Source organism: Abramis brama (genome assembly GCF_963993115.1).
Source record: "Abramis brama genome assembly, chromosome: 13".
In the NCBI taxonomy this organism is placed as follows: domain Eukaryota; kingdom Metazoa; phylum Chordata; class Actinopteri; order Cypriniformes; family Leuciscidae; genus Abramis; species Abramis brama.
In genome coordinates, this window is record NC_139975.1 from 25,204,344 (window position 1) to 25,225,964 (window position 21,621).

General features: G+C 37.8%; 1 protein-coding gene across 2 annotated transcripts in view; it reads right to left on the minus strand.

Annotated features, from left to right (window-relative positions):
- gabrb2a (gamma-aminobutyric acid type A receptor subunit beta2a) overlaps positions 1 to 21,621 on the minus strand; it is a 43,949-nt gene that overhangs the window by 20,993 nt on the left and 1,335 nt on the right. For both annotated transcript variants that reach the window (XM_084132711.1, XM_084132712.1), the window contains exon 4: positions 5,573 to 5,793. In XM_084132711.1, coding sequence (XP_083988837.1) covers positions 5,573 to 5,793 — 221 coding nt within the window. The remainder of the gene's footprint in view (positions 1 to 5,572; positions 5,794 to 21,621) is intronic.

A 21,621-nucleotide genomic window follows, 5' to 3' on the forward strand; every position in this document is an offset into this window, starting at 1 on the left:
TGGTGTCTCTGGAAGCGTGTTGTTGGAAAGCTGTGAGAAGAGTTAGAGGTGGAGAGACACATGGAGCCTCGATGTCCCTCAGCCTCTTTCTCTGTCTCTCTCATTTCTTCTATCTCTCGTTCTCTCTCTCTCTCTCTCTTAACATTGTTAACCCTTACTCAATCTCTCTCATCTCTGAACCCCTCTTTTATCTTCTCCGTCTCTTTCCATCTTCCGCCTTTCTTTCACTACATACAGTACGTCTCTTTTTCTCTGTGTTAGGGAAAACCATTGGCCGTTGTACCGGGTGGAATTTACAACAAACTAAATTTCATTAATCATAAATAAGCTAGAATGATGATGCTTATTCAGCACATGCTCAATTTGGTTTTCCATCCGTCTAAGAACAACTGATTATACACTACCGTTTAAAAGTTTGGGATTAGTGCATTTTTTTATTGTTTTTTGAAAGAAATTAATACTTTTATTCAGCAAGTATGCATTTAATTGATCAAGTGACATAATAGACATTTTTAATGTTGCAAAAATGTTGCTTTCTATTCGAACAATCCTGTAGAAACGGTTACAACAAAAATATCAAGAAACAGCTGTTTTCGACATTGAAAATAAAAAATATATATATATTTCTTGATCAGCAAATCATCATATTAGAATGATTTACGGAGGATCATGTGACACTGAAGACTGGAGTATTGATATATTTTTGTAAACAGGATTTCATTTTTTAATTCCCACTTAAACTTTTCATTTAAACACACATTAGTCAGACAGCTAAAATAAATAGTACCATATAAAGGAGAAAACAAAGCAAATATTTAAATGCATATTAAAGCAATGACATCATAACCTAGATGTGTGAGCTTATGTGAAAGTAGGTTAATATCATTATTTGTCAGGTGTTATAAACTGCCCCGCAACCACCCCAAATACTCCGGCTTCTTCTATTAAATCTGATATTATAAACTAGTCTTTCTCATTATAAGTCTATTAACTGTATACTGTACTTTTGCCAAAAATAGATGCTTATTTAACTAAAAGACCATATCTGTAGTAGTCTGTGAGTTGGGAAGAAAAACTTAAAAATAGATTTTGCTCTCAGTCTCTCTTTCTCATCTCTCAGTTCTCTGCTCTCCCTCTCACGGTGACCTGCTGCTTACTGGTTGATTTGTATCTGGCTGAAGAGGGCTTGGCTCAATATATTAAGAGCAGAAGGAAGCTAGGCCTGACCCTCACCGGTTTAGTGCCGCTTAACGCCTCTGGCAGCTTGTATCAGCTTGAAAAAGGTCTGATGAATAAAAGTCGGAGATGTTTACTCTATAGTGCCATTAGACTGCTACTTCCCTGCACTGAAACCCACCAACACTGTGGTCTTCTCCTCCGCATACATTCAAGACCGCTTTCTTCACCAACACACTAGACTTCATGTATCCATCCATCTATCATGGCCGGGCTGCAGCACTACGGTTTCCCCGTGCAAAACACAGGTTCATGTAAGGGTTGGGTACAGACCCCAAGGCATCATGTGTACCTTTATTCCAAACGACCTTGTTTACTAAGGCCTGCGCTGCAACACACAACGCGGGGGTTCTGACTAAATTACACTGAGGGTGGCAAGAGGACGCGCTGAAAACGCTGCAGTGAAAATCTTAGTCCCGAACTGGATCAAGGATTTCATACACTGAATTACTAGAATGGGATTTTCAAAAAGTGCAGTGAATGCTTGGATGGGGAAAATATATGGTCTGTAATATATATATATGACAACTGGTTGGAAAGGGATGGGCTGAAAAATGAGAGGACTTGGTGACATCTGTGGACATGGAATGTAATTTCAGAGGCGGAGCACATTTTGATGAGAGATTAAAGACACATTTTTTCTTTAGATAAATAATAATGTGCACATACTAACTAGGAATGTGACTTTTTCCTGTAAAGCATAGCATTAGCAACGCCAAGGTCATGTGTGAAATTCCTAGGGAATGCACGAAGTAGGGATGCACAGATATGAACATTTTGGCCGATACCGCTAACCGATAATTCTTTATATTTGAAAGCTGATAACCGACATATTGGTCGATAAAACCCATGGGCGTCGGAACCATTGTATATGGGTGGGACAAGACCCACCCACTTTTTAAGACCAATGATATTGGACCCACTTACTTTTACCGTCTCTCTCTGATTCAGCGCATTTGTCTTTTCATAGCGCCGTCAGTCAAAATCCATTCCACTTGAGGAATTCCCTAGTAAATTAAACTCCATTTCCGCTGAATAGCTACATTATATTTCTCAACGAGCCGCAAATGAAAGTAACCGCCCGTTGTACCCTTCCAGTCAAATATTGCGTTGCAAACATCAATAACAGCTTTAAGTTGTCATTGCTGGCAAATGACCATGATATTAGCGGGATAATCCACGTGCATTTAATGCACGATGTGGAGGCAAAGAACCGCCCGACGTGAAGTGGAGTTTTTTACTTGTTTTCATTAAAAGGCACCAGAATACATGAAATGGTATTTAACAGTTACTCCAGTGAACATTTTTCTGGGGGAGGACCCACCCACTTTTTTTTTTCTTCCGACGCCCATGGTAAAACCAAATCCAATTTTTGAGACCCTAATAACAAAACCCAAAGTCTCACCATTAAATGCCATGTGTAGTGTCTCAGCTGAAGGAAATAATCCATTATTTATCATTGAACATATATATTTATCATCAACATTAAAAATTAACATATCGGCCGATATGGTGGCCGATATATCGTGCATTCCCAGTATGAAGTGATAAAATGTATACCTTCAAAGCATAAAAAATTTTATTAAATAGGGTCAATTTAGAGTTCATGTTGAATTTAACCCCTGAAGATATGTTTTTAAACATAAATTTAATTTGCAGAAGCTTTTCTTATAGTGAAAAGCAAAGAAGGCAAGTGTCACATGAAGATCAGAGTATTTACTTTTATATATTTTATAATATATTTAATATATATTTCTTTGGTGATCCTGCTAAGCCACTATTGACAGAATCGGACATAAAGTGCAAGAGAAGGACGTGGTATTGAATTCTGCAGAAAGTTCAGCAATTTTCCTTTCAGTGCTGAATGTCCTATCTGAGTTTTCCTGCTGCACTGGTATTCACCCACCTTTACACTGAAAGACAGCAAAGGAATGTGTGATTACACACAAAATAAATTATTGCTGGATATAAATAGAAGCTGTCCTATTCTGCCCTTAGACATCTTCAAGTCTCTGGGAAAAAAAATAACACCAGCCGATGCACTTCACCTCCATATAATAGGCAACCTTTCTGTAAATGAGAATTAATGATCGTGTCTCCATTTTATTGTGTGGCTCATCCACTGTAAATGAGATGGTAAACAGAACACCTCTTCTTCTCTCAGTCACCATGTGTAGTCATTTAGATTTGCTTAAGTCCATTATATCCCAAATTAGTCGATTGCATTTAGACAGAAGTGGCCCTAACTGCACTGGAACGCTTCTTAATTGGGCCTAGTACATAGACTTGCTGAACACCTCATATTGTTTGTATACCGAGTTATGTTGTGCTCCAAAATCCAAAAGTCAATAACTTCTAAAACTCTACTTGCAATGTTAGTTTAATTCAGACTAAGTCATTACTAACACTTTACTTAAGGCCTTTATGTATAATACATTATAATATATATAATGCATTAATTATGCCTTGTAATGCACCATATAATGCATTGTATAATCTCATGAATAATTGTAACCACATTTATAATACATTATAACACTTATCTACTCAATCTTACATCTTTGGAAAGTATAATGCATTAAAACACATGACAAACACCCAATTTCAGATGCAACAAGGAATCTGCTAATATTATAAAGTATTTTTACTTTGGTTACAATTATTTATGAAAAGATATAATAGATTATAAATGTACATTATGAATACCTTTATATTGCATTATACATAAAGTTAAATTTGAAGTTAAGTGTTACCAAGTCATTGTGTTTACATTTCAATGAACGAGTTTAGTCTCAGCCTAAGATAGCACTGACTGTTTTATATACATTCCACACAAAAGCAGAAAGCATATTCTCAGGAGTAAAGGCATACGGTCTTTTTATTGGTTCGTATGGAAACAAATAGTTTAAAAAAGGTACTATGAGTTTACTATAAAGGTACTGTGTGTTTTTGAGAAAGAACTAATGACTGAATTGAACAATTCTCAGAGTTTTGTTTGAGGCATCCAGTGATACATAAAATACATATCATTTTGGGGGGTTTTGTGTCTAAGCAGGTGATTCATGGCCAGAATAAACAGATATGTGAATCAGTACCTCAAGAAAAAATGTATACTGTACTATGCATCAAAGACAGTTTCTTGTTTTTTACAGGCTCCAAACAATAACAAATTAAATATATGAAACTAAATGAATATGAAAATGTCTAAGGCATAGAAAATGTTTTGACATTAGCCCATTAAAACAAGGACAACACAGACTGTTAAGCTGTAAAATGATTCAGTTGTTGTATTATGACTTGGAAATTGTATTCAAGCCTGTGTATTTTCCTCTCTTGGTCGGTGTCTGCATTATTGGTTGAAGTCTTTTAGGAGCAAGATAATCAGATCTACCTGCCTGTGCTAAATTTTCAGACTGGGCTCTCACAGACAGTTATAGAAGGGCACTGTTATTTTCTTCTTCTCCTGGTAATTGAGGAACATGCTTTGGCAGGCTTAGTGGAGCAGGGCACCTAGACGGACAACACACCCCCACTCACCACAAACACACACTCACAAACGCATTTACAAACCCAAAGAACCCCATCTTCCAACACTCTTTTATGTCAAACTGCAACAGAGCACAGATTCTCACTAAATTTCAAATGTCACAAAAGAGAACGCTCTATTACTGCCTCCTCAACACATGCTCACACACACACACACACACACACTCATGTGGCCGCAGCCGGCGCTGTCTCACATACGAAAGTCTCCATTGACAAAGCAGCGCGCTGGCAGTCCCAGCAGCAATGTTCTGCGGGCCAGGTCACGGCACTCTCACACATTCCCATCAATGTTTCATCATGTGCATTTAGTGTTTCTGCACGCATTTTCCCTTTTGGGTTATGTAAAAAAAACAAAAACCTTATGTAATTGGGCACTTACATAATGAAGCGTTATAAATTATATTTATTGATTTTGCTAGCTTAATAAGAGTGAATTATCTGCTGCAATGCAGATTTTTAATTTTTAAGCACTCTTCTGATAAGGACACTGCTGTCAGGCTAAGGAACAGAAAGCACAATATGCAGCTTTGGAATTAGCAACAACAATTTCATCCCTTCTAAACATAGACACCGATGTTGAGTCATTTACACCGGCATAATGCAATCAGCAGCGAGAGAAAATAAAAACAGGCCTCAGAACATGTCGTGAGCGCGTTATGTGGGTGGATTGCAAATAGTTTGCACCAGCGCTCGGATAGAATTATGAGAGGAGTTAAACGACCTCTGCCGAACGTGATTACCGGTCAGCTTCGGTCGATAACGACAATGAAAATGACCTCAATGGACGTACCTTAATCCGTACAGCACGGTGCCATCGGGGTGCAGGCGTATCATTCGGTTCTTGACCGTCACTCCGTGAACGAAGGATTTCTTATCGTTGAGGAAGTAGGTGTCGGGCACCCAGAGCTGGTCAGCGACGCGGTTATCCAAGGTTAGATTCAGAGGGATCTCGGTGTAAGACAAGCGCTTGTCTCGCCAAGCTTGCTGGAAATACATGGTCAGAGTGTAGTCCTACAAATAAGAGGAAAATTAGGATAATTAGGAAAGGAAGAGATCATGAAGACTATTGGGAAAATACAACAGATTTAAAAAAGCATCTCTCTCTGTCTACTTTATGCATTTGGGTTTTAATGTCATGTTCAAATGGATGTTTACACAGTTTCCAGGTTAAAGGACAACTCCAGTGAAAAATGAACCTGGGGTAATTAACCCATGGTTACTGAGTCGATCGTTCCTTGGGATGCGTTTTCATGAAAATCGAATGTAAAGAGTTTTATCTTTAAAAACAGATTAGCTCATAACACTAGTATATGGGGCACATAGTAAGTAAAAGTAAATCGCTAGTTAATACCACTAACAAGGCTCAAAATAGCCTCACACTAACACGGTAGCATAATGAAGGTCCCTACATGCAAACCGAAGCATTGAGAACTTTGTAAGTATACAGACAGTTTAATAAGAAGATAGTTTATAAAGACAGTACATTACGCGTTTACAGACAGGATCCATCTTGGAAAACAGTCTCGACTAATCGAGTCACGAACGCCGTGCTACGTTAGATTTCACAAACGTAATTCCTATCAACAAGCTAACTTAGCACGGCGTTCGTGACTCGATTAGTCGAGACTGTTTTCCAAGATGGATCCTGTCTGTAAACGCGTAATGTCTGTAAACATTCGATTTTCATGAAAAGCATCCCAAGGAACGATCGACTCAGTAACCATGTGTTAATTACCCCTAGGTTCATTTTTCACTGGAGTTGTCCTTTAAGGTGTATATGGGCATCTGCCTTACACTATCAACAGGCAACCAACACTATCATATTTTTGTATGTTTTACATTACATTAATAAGGCTGACGTTAATATTTCAAACCACACTGTAATTAATATGTAAGTATTTAATATTAAAATTTAAAACCACAATGTAAAAAGTGTTAACCTGCAAATGTTACTTTAAGGAGCTTTTCCCACCTGATCTAATCCTTTAGTTTTCTTGGTGTATCTTATTGTAAACAATAAAAGTTCAAAACGTTCAAAAGCTCGTAAAATTTTCTTTAATGTTTTTGAAAGAAGCCTCTTATTCTGACCAAGGCTGCAAAAATTCAGTAAAACCAGTAATATTGTGAAATATTATTACGCCTTAAAATGTTCTATTTTTCTATATATAAAAATGTTTTTAAATCATTATAATATGTGACCCTGGATCACAAAACCAGTCACATGTTGCACGGGTATGTTTGTGGCAATAGCCAACAATACATTGTATGGGTCAAAATTATCACTTTTTCTTTTTTTGCCAAAAATCATTAGGATATTAAGTAAAGATCATGTTCCATGAAGATATTTAGTAAATTTCCTACCGTAAATATATAAAACATTTATTTTTGTGAGTGAATGCAGCACAATCGCCAACATAATTGTAGAACTTTTAAGGCAATTATCTCAATGTTTAGATTTTTTTGCACCCTCAGATTCCAGATTTTCAATAGTTGTATCTCAGCCAATATTGTCCTATACTTACAAACCATACATCAATGGAAGTTTATTTAGTTTAATCTTACCGACCCCAAACCTTTTAATAGCAGTGTAGGTTGATAATATTTTTTTATTTTGAATTCATTAATTTAGATGTTACCACATGAAGCATTTTATGACGTTTTTGGTCACAAGTCTCATCAAGTTGCCTATAAAATAATAACTTCAATAGTACAGTAACAAGAACATTTATTATCTATTTCATTAGTTACTACTAACTGTTGTTAAGCTCTTTTTATTAGCAGTCGCCTTCTTTCAGATCATTAGTCAACAAATTCTCAGTAAACACCGCAGATGGTGGCAGGCACGCAGATGCACCTTTTAATTTAACTCAGCTGAGTGCTCGCTAAAACTGCCTCAGTCACAAATCACTTTTGCGTTTCAAGTCATTACAAGTTCGTTCCGATTTGGATGTGACCAAAAGTGATGATGTCCGAGTGTGAGTTGTTTACTCTGTAATTAGCCCATCCATTTTCACCAGTTTGACACATTCAGGCCGATTTTTTGACTGGCTGCAATCATGATAGGCTGGCATTTTCGCATTGACAGTGTAATCAGCCAATCACGGCGAAGCGTCAGCTGTTTGTTTATTTTTAAAAAACAGCTTTACACACTATTTGAGCTTATACTCCGTAATGTTTCTCGTTTTAATTCTGTACTGTCGATAATTTTCTCATCCGAACTGTTTTTGAGCAGGCACTTATCCCATGCCTCCTGGGATTAAAAGCCCCTGATTTTATCTTGGGTTTGTTTTGGGAGTGCTTTGGATGTGTTTATCAGCGTGGCCAGAGGATGAGGGGGCAGTGGGCTGGCTGAACGGTGGCAGGCAGTTTCTAGCCCCATATTTATCTCTCCGTGCTTCTCCAGCAGTGACCTGTGAGGGAACTCTTAAAACCGGCAATCGTCTTCTGCCAAAAATAACCAGCACACTTGATAAAGTTACTCTCAGGCATTAAAGGACAAACCCTCCCTCTGATTCAAAAGCCGCTGGAAGAACCAGCTGTGACTCACACTGTCCTGCGTGTGCACTTTCAAACAGCCATTTCAGCATGAGCAAACACACGCTAAACACACCTGCACACACACACGCCCCAATTCCCCATGACATATCCCGTATGCATGCACACTGCCCGGCAGTCGCTGTTTGGATTTAAATAGGCAAATGCTTATGCAAAGCTTCATGCATGTTAAATGTTTGGCAACTGTTACATCACAACATTTATTTCCATCAAGAGGTGCATCAATGTTTGGTCCAGATCTTGTATTGACAATGCAAGAGTCCAGGGCTCTGTAAAGTCTCCTCCAGCACATCCCAAAGACTTTCACTGAATTTAAGGACTCGGAGGAGACGATTCATGCGTGTAAATGATTCTTCATGATCCTCCCAACCATTCTTTCACAATTTGAGCCTGATGAATCTTGACATTGCCATCCTGGAATATGGCCATGATGTGTCTTCCTACATGGAGTGTCTAGCTTTTCATTTCTTAAACAACGATCAGTTCGAGTTAGAAGAACTGTTAACAAACATATTACATGTTAGAAACATAATAACCACTGCAATAATGATCCAATCACAGACTGGATCATAAGCATTTGCCTATTTAAAACAAACAGTGACTTTTTGCTTTTTGGCAGGGCAGTGTATAATACCACTACTTCACTACTTCTAGTTTTTGCACAACATTTCTGTTACTAATTTTTGGTATTTTCTGGAAATTATTTAAAAAGGACCAGTGTTGAGGACCAGTGTGTGATGTTGCTGTTTGAGAATGAAAAAGGTTTGCAAAGTTACAAAGTCAATCCAAAGGGAGTTATTCTCTATATCAGTGCACACTGTTTCTGAACTCCCTGAAACGCCTCGATTGTGGTCTAGAGTTTTCTTCCAGGAACGAACACGTCACTATATTCCTCATTTAAATAATTCCAGCCCAAGGCACATGCAAAATAAAAGGGGTGGTTGAGTTGAGTTAGTAATGTTGAAACTGGTGGTTATTATGGAGTGACATTTCCAAAACACGCTCAAAGCGGCCGACAAATCACAACACACTGATCCAGCCGACCAATCGGAGCACATTGCGCTTTTCGTAAGGATGGGCTTCACAGAGACAGAAACTAAACAGAGCGTTACTGACAGACTGGGAAGAGAGGTGCTGCAACAATGTCAAATATCTGAAAATAATGTGTTTTTTCAATGTTCAAGTTCTAGTGAACCTCAAAACCAAAATCAAGGCTCTGAAATAGGGCCTAATATGGCCTCTTTAAAAAGAAAAATCCTTTATGGAACTTTTCTGATAAAAAAATCCAAATACATAAAAATCCAAATGATACTGATAAGAATCCAAATTATTGATGATAAAGATATGACTACATAAAACTTCGAATGAGCATGCAGATGGTCCATAGTCAGTGGTAGCTCGGCTCACATAATTCCCTCCGATGTTTAGCATCTGTCATTATGCACAGAGTGTGTTAAAGCCGGTGCTGAGCATCTACACTGCAGGTTTCCCTCAGGAGAAGCAGCTGATGCCTTGGGCGACAGAGTCACTTTAGCCACCTCAAACCCTTAGAGAGATAGTTCACTCATAAATGAACATTTTTACTCGCTCTCATGTGCTTCCCAACCCAATAGACTCTATATACAGACTCTCAATAGTCTTTCTTGTGTGGAACGTCACAGATGATATTTGAGAAATGTGTTTTTGTACATTCAATTCAAAGTGTACAAAAATTGTTTTGTTACCAACTTTTTTCAAAAAACGTATTTCGTGTTCCACAGAAGAAAGAATGTCACACAGTTTTGGACTGACATAAGGGTGAGCAAATTATTATAGAATGTTCATTTTTGGGCGAACTATCCCACTGAGACATTCTATTAATAAATTCCACAGATAAATGTGTTACAATGCATTATTTACGCTCATGTCGTTTCAAACCTGTTTCACTTAAGGTGCATTCCATTCGACCGTAAATGCTCTGCGAAGTGGGTTTCACAGGGTTTTCCGTCACCTTGAGTAAGATTGCAACGCCATAGAGAATTAGGGAACATCGAAACATCACGTCACAGGAAGTGGAGAGGGAAATTTACACACCAGTAATTGCACATCATTCCAGCACTTGAAGTTTGACTAAAATAAACGCAGTAAAAATGATTTGAGGCTTCAGCATTTTTATTGAGTTTAATTAGTCCCAGGTGTGGTTTGTACACGGTTGTTTGCGGGTATAAAGTGTGCCAGATGTGACAGTTACAATCCAACTATTATGATTACAGTTATATAAGGGGAAAAAACACATTTAATATGTCGTAATTATGTTTATTTTCATTGCAAGAGACGTTTATCACTCCGTTTAGCATTTACAAATATGACAATTTATTAAGTATACTAATAATAACTTATATTTATATAAATACACATGTATGTGTTACATATTAAATGAAAGTATGGTAATTTATATTACATTTATTTGCAGAAGTATATTATGTTATCAAGCCTCAAACTTCTCTAATATGTGCACTCAATTGGTGTTTGATGGGTTTTTCAAATGAACACATTTTGTAAAGTGAACTGGAACCCTGTCACTCGGAACGCAGCTTTATATTCCCTTGTGCAAAACAAAAAGAGGCGTTTTGAAGAATATTTATGCTGCTCTCAAATACAAGTGAATGGGAACCAGCATCTTTCAAAACACCATAAAAGCACCATAAGCCCTGTTTACACCTGGTATTAAGAAACGTCAACCCGATCACAAGTAGACAGTGTAAATAGGGTCTAAAACGTTTTGAGCTTGTCCACTTTCGATCACTTCCAGAGGTAGTCGAAAACGCATTCAACCGGATTGCTTTCATTGTATAAACGCTCATGTGGTCGAATGTGTTCTAACAGCCACTAAAGACCATCTACTCTTTGTCAGCGAAAGACCCAAGTTTGGTTTGAAGACAAAAAAACATACCAAGCACAATGTTCTCTCACCATTCCTGATTTCTAACACACACTCACAGCGTTCGGCTGAGTCTTGTGGCTGTCAGAGCAGAAACGAAAGCTGCTGCTCTCTGTGCGTTTCCATCGTCTCCTTTCGTGTTCATATGTAAATTGAGTGAGCTTTTTTCATCCATTTGATCAAAAGATCTGAAAAAGCCCTACATTTACCCGCCCATAGACCCTCCCCTCGAAGAAATCAGGACAGAAGTGGTTGAAAGTGGACAAAAGAGATGGATTAAAACACCAGGTGTGAACAGGAAAGTGTCTCCCTCGTCTACTCGTGATCCGATCGACCAAAACACATCTTAATGAACCATAAAAGTGATCTTGTGCCCTATATTTCACATCTTGAGAAGTCAAACAATAGTTTTGTGTGAGGTAAAGACCATGAAATATACATTAACCATGAAATATACATTTCATGTATATTTCATGGTTGCAACAAGCCAAATTTGAATATGAACAATATTCAAATCGCATTAATGAGGTAAATTTGAGTCTGTTCCTTACCAAAAAAAAAAAAAAAGTACCCAAGATATAAGGACCATTTTATATTTGGAACTTGACAAACCCAGTCATGAGCAACATGAACATTCTGCTAAAAACTCCTTTGTGTTCCATGGAAGGAAGATCACTCATGTTTGAAACAGCATAAGGGTGAGGGTATTATCAACAGAATTGTAATTTTGGATAAACTATCCTTTTAAGAAACAATGAAGATTTGTGCTATGCATGAAGATATGTTTTGATGATATTTATGCCTAATGGTATTCCACCATTCTGAGCTTTTTCATCCTACCTATGGTGTTCCAGTTGAGTAATGAAATACAATAAAACAGGAGTGCATATAGCAAATGTTAATGTATTACAGTTATAAATCATATGGGGGGGCAGAAAAATGGAAAAAACTTTCTGAGGATTAACATTTTGAGGAAAGAGGTTAAATATACAGTTTTTTCCCGAGCGAAGTGTGGATGCCAGGGTACAGAATATGGAACACCTGGGCTTGGAACTTTCCTCTTGGCTTCAGTGCCAAATGTGAGCATAATTACTATGGTCACAGATGGTAGCAGATGCCTCTTTGGGCTCTGTTTACTCTTCTTTGACATCAATAGATCTCAAACCGAGACGCAAACACACAGCTTCTGCGAGCTCACATGCAACCGAGTGGATTTTTCCCCTCTCTACTAAAAGAATCAGGCATGAAGATAGAAGTGCAGTGCATTGGGACATTGATATATAATGGATTTTAAAGACATGAACATTTAATATCTGTTTTTTGTTTTGTTTTGTTTTTTTACCAAAAATGAAAATTGTATAATTTACATGATTTCATATGGTAAAATATTAAAGCTTGTAGCTATTCTTTTCTAATCGATTACAAAGCAATAGGATCTGAAGCTTTCAAGTTTGAGGAAGGATGCAAAGCACCATAAAGGCAAGGTGTGACCATTCAAAATGTATCCTTTTGTGTTCCACAGACAAATGAGGTGAGTAAAAAAATGACAGAATATTAATATTTAAGTGAACTAAATAATTTTGAGAAGCAGAGAGCAAAAAAAAGCCTCTGTTAGGTTGTGATGTTTAATCATCGTTAACAGAGCTGAAATTTGCAAGTGCAAATTAATTTAATCAAGGGCGTCTCTAAATCTGCAGCATAAATGTACTAATTAAGGGCGCATTGGTTATGAATTCTTTATGTGACATGGAAAATCATCAAGTAAAGAAGTCTCAGACACAAGAAAAAGCTGTCTTTGTATTCAATAAAACTATTCTAAAGTCACTGGATCAAATAGTATCTGCCTTCAGTTTAACTCTCGTAGCCCCCATTTAAAAAACACCAAACCAGGGCTCAACAATAAGGATAAAAAATAAAACATGATTTGTTTCAGTTGGGTCAATGAAAAATGTTGGCAGAGCATGTAAAAAGCAAAACCATGAACGACTAGGCCAGCAGAAAAAAAAAATCCTTATTGTTGATCCTTGCCATAGCATTATTTACAGCAGAGCACTGCAAATCTGCGAAACAACCTTATGTAAGATAAAGTGAGGCATGCCAGCTCTTCAGATGGATACCCAGATCGATAGATCATATTGAGATTGTGACAGAAAGACACAACGTCATTTGTCGGGTCTCTCCCACTGAGCTGACACTGAAGCAGAGGCTGCTGGGAGTTCTCCATTAAGCCTGTCACAACCCAAATCCAACACTCATCACGTTCAGAAGACATCCGTCTCCACTGCACAGAACCCATTTAAAAACAGAAGTCATGCAAAATTAACATCAAGCAAAACATGATTCACTTTTTTTCCAGGCATTGAAATAAATGCCATTTTCCAAGAATAAGGTAGGAACTGAAAGTTTTTCTTTCCCCACACAAATAGTCAGTGAAAGGAGTTGCTTAGAAAACATTGTTCTTCCACCTCAGGATGTCAAACTGAATATTGTATGAACAGTTTATTGTTTTCCATTTATTTGATATGAGGCTTGTAATTTCTGTACCCCTGTTGCAAGCCAAAGTTTGAGAAGTTTAAAATCATGATTTGTGCGACTTTTACAGTTAAATATTAGCGTGGGAAAACCCAGACAACTTCCAGCAGATTTAGATTTGCTCTGCAAGTAGTCTGGCAAAGAGCCCATCCAAGCCCATTTTTAATCCGTCGAAATCGGGGCACCAATCAGAAACGTTGGGGCGGGCTTTACACGATGACGATCGCTCTGATTGGTTTTAGGTCTATCCAATTGCGCCCAGAGGCATTTGAGCGACGTCCGTTGGTGAAGCGCATCAACTTTTAAATGCATTATTATATTCAAATTGCAAACACATGAGGACAGTCTCCATGAAAGACCCACTGGCAGATGAACGTGCTACTACATTTCTCTCCGAAACGGTAGAAAATTAAATTAGATTTAATAGAGGATTTTAACTGTGACAAGATGATTGACAGGGCAGTTTACGTGACAGGATGCACGCGACAGATCCGTCCGATAAAGATGACGAAGTAGTATGTCCCAAAGCTTGCCTACTTTTTTGCTACACATTCAAAAGTAAATACCTTTTCTTCACAAAAAGAGTACATACTTTTATGGCGTAGTGTATCTTGCGAATTGGGACGCAGCATATGGCTTCACACGATGACGATCGCTCTGATTGGTTTTAGGTCATCAATTGCGCCCAGAGGCATTCGAGCGACGTCCGTTGGTGACGCCCCTTTGGAAATCAGTTATTAATGAAGTTAGTTACTACTGAGAATGGTCTGGTTTTATCCAGGCTAGTTAAATATTAAATAAACATCCAAATTAAATGGACAAAACATAAATAAATTAAAATATATGCACACATGGTTGCTAATTTAAATTAAAGTGTCCCTATTATGCTTTTTCATGTAGTGTGTTATATACAGTAGCTGTCTGTGAGGAATATAGCTGTTTGTGTGCAAAGTATCAAATATTAAAATGCATGACAAATAGAGATATTTTCTTATTGTCGATTCTGAAAAGAGTCATCAGTAATTCCAGTCTTACTTCCTGCTCGAAACCTATGTAGGTTTGTAACAAATTTGCATAATGCCGAACTATGGTCTTCACTGCAGGCTGCCAGTGAACAATGTACTTTGACCCTCAAACACTGTAGTTGTAGCCGAGGACTGGGAGAGTTTGGTTCGTGTTGTCGACGTGTTGAGAAGTTTTCTGTATCGCGAAAGCAAATCCACTTTGCATGCATTACCAAAGGATAAGGACTCGTGCTGGAACTGATACGGTAAAATCGACTCCATCGTTAATATTCGTATCACTGTGTATGAAGCGCTAAGGAAAAAACAGAGCTGAACTTCAGATACGGTAATGAGCATTTAATTTCTGACATGCGCTGTAAGTGGTTGCCCAATCACAACAGACTGGACCATCTGACCAATGAGAGCAGAGTAGACAAATCACAACAGACTGGATCATCTGACCAATCAGAGCAGAGTAGACAAATCACAACAGACTGGGCCATCTGACCAATCAGAGCAGACCAATCACAACAGACTGGGCCATCTGACCAATCAGAGCAGAGTAGGCTCTAGGAAAGGAGAGGTTTAGGAGACTGAATCCTTTATCGAATCGTTTCAGACACTGTGAGAAAAGAGCTGATGCTGCAATGTATATTATGAGAATTCAAGTGTTTTTTAACCTTGGATGCATGTAAACCTATTGTAGGAGTCCAAAACAAAATTAGGAACCTTTAAAATTGCATAATAAGTCACTCATTAGTAGCTAGCTAGTTTGGGAACAAATGTTTTTTTTAGTGGTAATTGATAAACTTTATTTTAAATGCAAGAGAAATATGTATTTGACATTTTTTTTTCTTACAATTACTTGCATAATAGTGTGCAATTGTCAAGCCCGATGAATGCTCTCAACACTACAATCTCTGAAGAAATTGAGAAAATAGAATGAGATTTTGTACTTGTCCTCCCATCATGATGTAAACATGATCCAAACCGTGTAATTTTTTGGGTGCCACAATTTTAAGGAAAGTTACATGGTTTGTAATGCAGGAAATTGGGTTGAGGACAAAATGTTTGTTTAAATCTAGCTGCTTTTCATTCTAGGCTCATTTTATGTCATATGATTTAACCTATCTAAATGTTCTCACAACAAAAAACATGGGATTTGTGCCTCTAATGCTTTGAATAAGTCATGTGGCACCAAAGTGTTTCTGTTCGTCCCTATTTGAGGAAAGTACCAAATGAGCGCGTAAAGAGATTGTGATGGAAAATGCTGATAACAAGGCACTTAACAGCACCACTGCCGTAGTTTCACTGTCTCTCCAAATAAGAGAAACACCAACGCAGTCGCTGTGGACTTGGGAGGCATCATTAATTGGTCATGACAACGAAACCATCCGAATGACTGGTTAAGCACAAGCCTCTAAATATTGGAGGTTGTAAGAGAGATGGACTTAAGATCCAGTGGCCATACCCGGGGTGCTGATAGCATGACTGGCCCGATTAGCCTTTATTCCCAACGGAGCGTTTTCTACAGCTACTTAAACACGTTTGATTTAACAGCCTAACACCCCATCACAGGATGATATATTAACAGATTACACAAGCGAAATCTGTCACATTAACTTCACTTAATCTAAACTCATAACTGCAAGTGCCGTGATGAGGATGTTGATGACATGTTTGGAGATAAACGTTTGATGTCGAAGACGTGATTAAGTGGCAAAGTTTATTGCAATGTCAGACAGACTCCAAACGCCAGGTGTTTCAAATTAATCTACAACTGAGCGCCTCTTTGCAAAATTAGTTTGGAAATCAGAGTTTAATGTTGTTATTTGATTAAACTTTGTTCTGAAAACATTTTATGTTAGACTTTTTCCATATAAGGGATAATGAACAGTCAGCTGATCATCGCAAATAACTAGACCTGCACAGGGTGATCAGAACCCCGACGCAAAGCATTATCCCGCTTAAATGTTGATTTGATTAATAAATGAAATACATATATTAATAGATAAATGGAAATTATTGTAAAATTTGAGAAGAACATTTAAAAAAGAAAGAGACTACAAGACACATGAAATTTTCAGAGCTATGCATGACATGTAGGCAATGGTCAGTTGGTAAATTTTTACCAGGGGGTTTATACCGGGACCCCCAGCTGGAGAAAAAAAAACTACAACATTTATATTTAAAAAAAGATTTGGACAAATGTATATTGTGTTGTGCTGCACAAATAAAAATGATTTTGAGTTCAGATAATATTTGAACCATTACTTGACAATGACAACAAACATGCCTGTTGTTTAATTTGTCTTTATAGTATCACACGTACTAGTCTAAATTAAAATAGTTGCCTATATATTTTAGGAAGTGGATCCTTTGCAAGAGGATCATAATATTTGTGAATTCTTAGAATCAAAAAACTAAAAAAAAGAAAAAAAGCTCAAATGTGATGCGTAACACGAGAATGAACCTCATTGGTTCTTGCTGAAGCTCAAACGTGATGCGTAACATGAGAATGAGCCTCATTGGTTCTTGCTGAAGCTCAAACGTGATGCGTAACATGAGAATGAACCTCATTGGTTCTTGCTGAAGCTCAAACGTGCTGCGTAACACGAGAATGAGCCTCATTGGTTCGTGCTGAAGCTCAAACGTGATGCGTAACATGAGAATGAACCTCATTGGTTCTTGCTGAAGCTCAAACGTGATGCGTAACATGAGAATGAGCCTCATTGGTTCTTGCTGAAGCTCAAACGTGATGCGTAACACGAGAATGAACCTCATTGGTTCTTGCTGAAGCTCAAACGTGATGCGTAACATGAGAATGAACCTCATTGGTCCTTGCGAAAGCTCAAACATGATGTGTAACACAAGAATGAACCTCATTGGTCCTTGCGAAAGCTCAAACATGATGCGTAACACAAGAATGAACCTTATTGGTTCTCACACGTCATGCAAGCACACTTGCATATGGATTTATTTTACGATCGCTTTATGAACGTTTTGAAGCGAACTTCTTGTGTGAATAGACTTTCAATGGAGGAAAGCTCTCAGATTTCATTAAAAATATCTTCACTTGTGTTTTGAAAATGAAGACAAAAGTCTTATGGGTTTGGAACGACATGAGGGTGTGTAAATGATGACAGAATAAAAAATTTTGGGTGAACTATCCCTTTAAGGCTTTAGGTAAGTTTAGGTTTTAGTTCTGCATAAATGAAATGCTGCATCAAAGACACTTCATGGTTGTCAAGAGACAGTGTGCTGTGCATAAGAATCAAAAGTTCGCCTTTGCAGTACGCCTTTGCAGTGTATAAGCAGTTAAATAAATGCGAGCAAAGTAAGACCAATCACAATTCAGTATGCAACTAACCCATCGCAGCATTTGCATTCTTCAAATATTTCAACTTTAAATGTCTTAAAAAGAATAGTTTACAAAAAAATACACCTAAGAAAGACTGAAATAACCCAAAAAACAAAGTCTAAAAGGAGTCAAGTGTACGTTAACGGGTTGTGATTAATTAAATGCAGAAATTAGTGGCAAAGAAAAAAAAGCAGTGCAAGAACTATAATAAGCTTCTCAGTAGAGTGAGATGTGCTGCAGATCTCATCAGTGTATGAAATTATAATACAAGTTGCTGCTGTCTGGAAGAGAGCGTCATGTGACTACAGCGTTCCTACTCTATTTCTGACTGTAGCTAAATCTACATCGCACGACGTTAAGTATGAAAGAATTCCTAAAAACAATCTGCAGCCTTGCCTTAAAACCTAATCTATCGAAACAGAGAAGAGCCCACATTAACCCGGCATTTTTTGAGAAGGGTGGTGTTGTCATAGCAACAAAAAGTAAAAATAACACTGTTTATCAGCTCGGAATTCAATAAAACAGGACTAAACAGACACTAACTGACTAGTCAAAAATGACCTACAATTACGCACACTAGTAGTAATTAAGTCGACCAATCTAATTGAGTCTAAATTTGTCTTTTCATCCATTTGTTATTTCACAGGCTATCATTGCACGGCCCTGCCTCTTATTCATGTAAGCAATTAATGCTTGTCAGGATAATGATACATATAAGGGCAATGTTTCCGCCCCGGTAATTATTTAGCCCATGAGCTAGCACAAGTCTGCTTGAATCTTTTCCTTTGAAGTGACTATTATGTTTTCAGAGAAAACCGTTCAACATATCCACCGTCCCAGCCACAAATAAAGGTCATTTCCACAGTAATTTATGCAAGCACCAAACAAACCAGAGACAGAGGACCCTGCATCAGCGATCGGCCAGATCGATTGGAATACCATGCTATCCCGTTTGTATTTTGCCTCCTCAAAACTCAAATGAGTCATCAGAAGCCGCCTCAGCCAGAGAGCACGGCCCGTGTTTGCCTCTTCTTTCGGCCTCTCTCCAAAAATAGCTCGCATTTTAATGTCAAGCAGCGGAAACGCAACTTACGTAGACTGGCCTAAAGATTTGCATTGCCAAACAACACGGGTGACCTTTGGTCGAGGCTTCTTCGGCCACGTTTAACACACAGCGAACACTCTTGTTTACATCCGTGTGAAATGGCAGGCAGGAGGAGATGAAGAGAGGGGGGTTGCTTCGTTTTAAAACAAAACGCTTCAAGCAGTTACGCCTAACAAAGACACCTGGGGCATCCGTGCCGCTCCTAATTGAGAGATCATACATCTGTCTAAGACGCAGGCATCACGCTGGACTAATGAGACAGTAAACTGGTACGAGGCGAGCATAAGAGCGAATGAGGCGTGATGCATGGGGTGCTGGCTTTGAATGGAAATATCAGATACTAATGGCTCCAAATCTCAGAGATCAACCCCGTCAACCCTTAGGATAGTCGAGGATCCTGTCGGCTGCGAGCTTGGTGAAAATCCAATTTCGCTGGAGCTGCAGAAAACAAAGATTTTCATCTTTTCTTCCCAACTCTTAGGGATTCCAGAGCTCACCCGTGACAGGCAACAAACTTGACAGATCTATAAAGGTAATTTGTAGGCACATCACTACACAGTATGAAGCATCTACGTCCTAAAAACTGCAGTATGGCTGTGACACCTCGAAGGGTTCACTGCACCTTTTGAACCGTGAATGTCAATGGCTTTCTCAGTCATTCGAGATCAGTAAATGAAAACATCGATCGTCAAGCTAACGAGGTCGAAATAAAACGTACTTTTATTTTGCAATTCATTTTAAATGAGGTTTGCTGTTTTAAAACTTAAAATTCATGCAAAAATTAATTAATAAAATGGTTACACTTTATTTTAAGGTGTCCTTGTTACAGTGTAATTATACATTTAAGTACTGAGTAATATTAATTAACTACATGTACCAAACAAAGTTTGGTTTAGGATTAGTTGCATGTAAATATGCCTAATTTATAGTTATTACTATAGTAAATACATGTAACTTGTAACAAGGACACATTAAAATAGTGTTACTAATAAAATAAAGACTGTACCAGAATGGGTTTGCACGTAATAGCAGTTCTTCAACAACTTATGCTCTCATAAATGTAAGAAAATTATTTGTTTCACCATTCTGTATTAAAATAACTGGTTGAAGGTCAAGATATGAATACCAATTCAACAGATTATATATTTTAATAGTTGGACAGTAAAAAAAGTCGGGAAAGGGCAGAATCCCATTTTAAGGTGGAGATATAGACATATGACGTATTTAAAACTAGTTCAGTTTAGTAGGTTGATTTTATGTTAAATTATAACCAAAAGTACAAGTATATAAGTGTAACCAAATGCATTCTAATAGCAAAAACATGGAAGTTGTGCCTATGCTACCATAAATAAAGAAATAACGGGAAATGGTTTACCTTATTCATGAAATGTGCTGTATAAGGACTTTTAAAAACCATTTGCACTCACAAATAGCAAATTCTAGATGAATATATATTTTAAAGCTGCTGATAACTACAACAATGTATATTCAATTACAGAAATTTCCATTATATTTTAGGATTTCATTTATTTAGATTACTTTCCCAAACTATTTAAAAATTCCCTGATTAGGTTTTTTTGTGTACATGGGATATCCTGACCTTGATGGACAACAGCTGTCATATTAAAATCATTTTTATGAAGACAACCAGGATAAACAGGCAAGTATACGCATAATTCTCACAAAAATGCTTCTATGTAACTTCAATGAATGAAACAGCATTGCTTTCATCATATATTTGACAATTTTTTTGTGTACACACCATCTACAGAGCTATAAATATATAGTGAACTCAATTTGCAAGCGAAGCATGCTTTTGTTTCTCCAAACCGATTGGTGAAGAAAATGTAGACCTCCTGGCACAGGCCATTTCACCTTCATCGAGTTAAAAGGAGCGACTGGGAAATGAATTGAAAACAAACTCTATCACCCCCACTGAAATGATAAAGCTGCAATGAGTACGAGCCATAAATCTTTAATTTCACAGCCATACATATTCCCCTGCAATTACAGCTGCGCTAACCACAGCCTCCGAAAGAGGGTGCGGTTGCGCGAGATAAACTTTTCAGCTGTCCTCATCAACAGTATGTTGCTTAACATCACAATTTAATGTCTGACCATTTTAAAAGGAAGACACACCAACAAAAACATCGACAGGGGCTGTTCGTAGATGTACATCTCGCAAAACCCCTCTCTACTGAGAAAGAAACGCGTGATTCCGTGAGCATACATGGCACGTGCCGTCTTTCTCCTTGAGAGGGCAACGCTCACCTTGAACTAGATTAGCTAAAAAACACAAGTCATGGAGTGTGAAGGTGCTTCCACGAACGTGCCTGTTTTCTCGGTGGCATATCAAAAACTG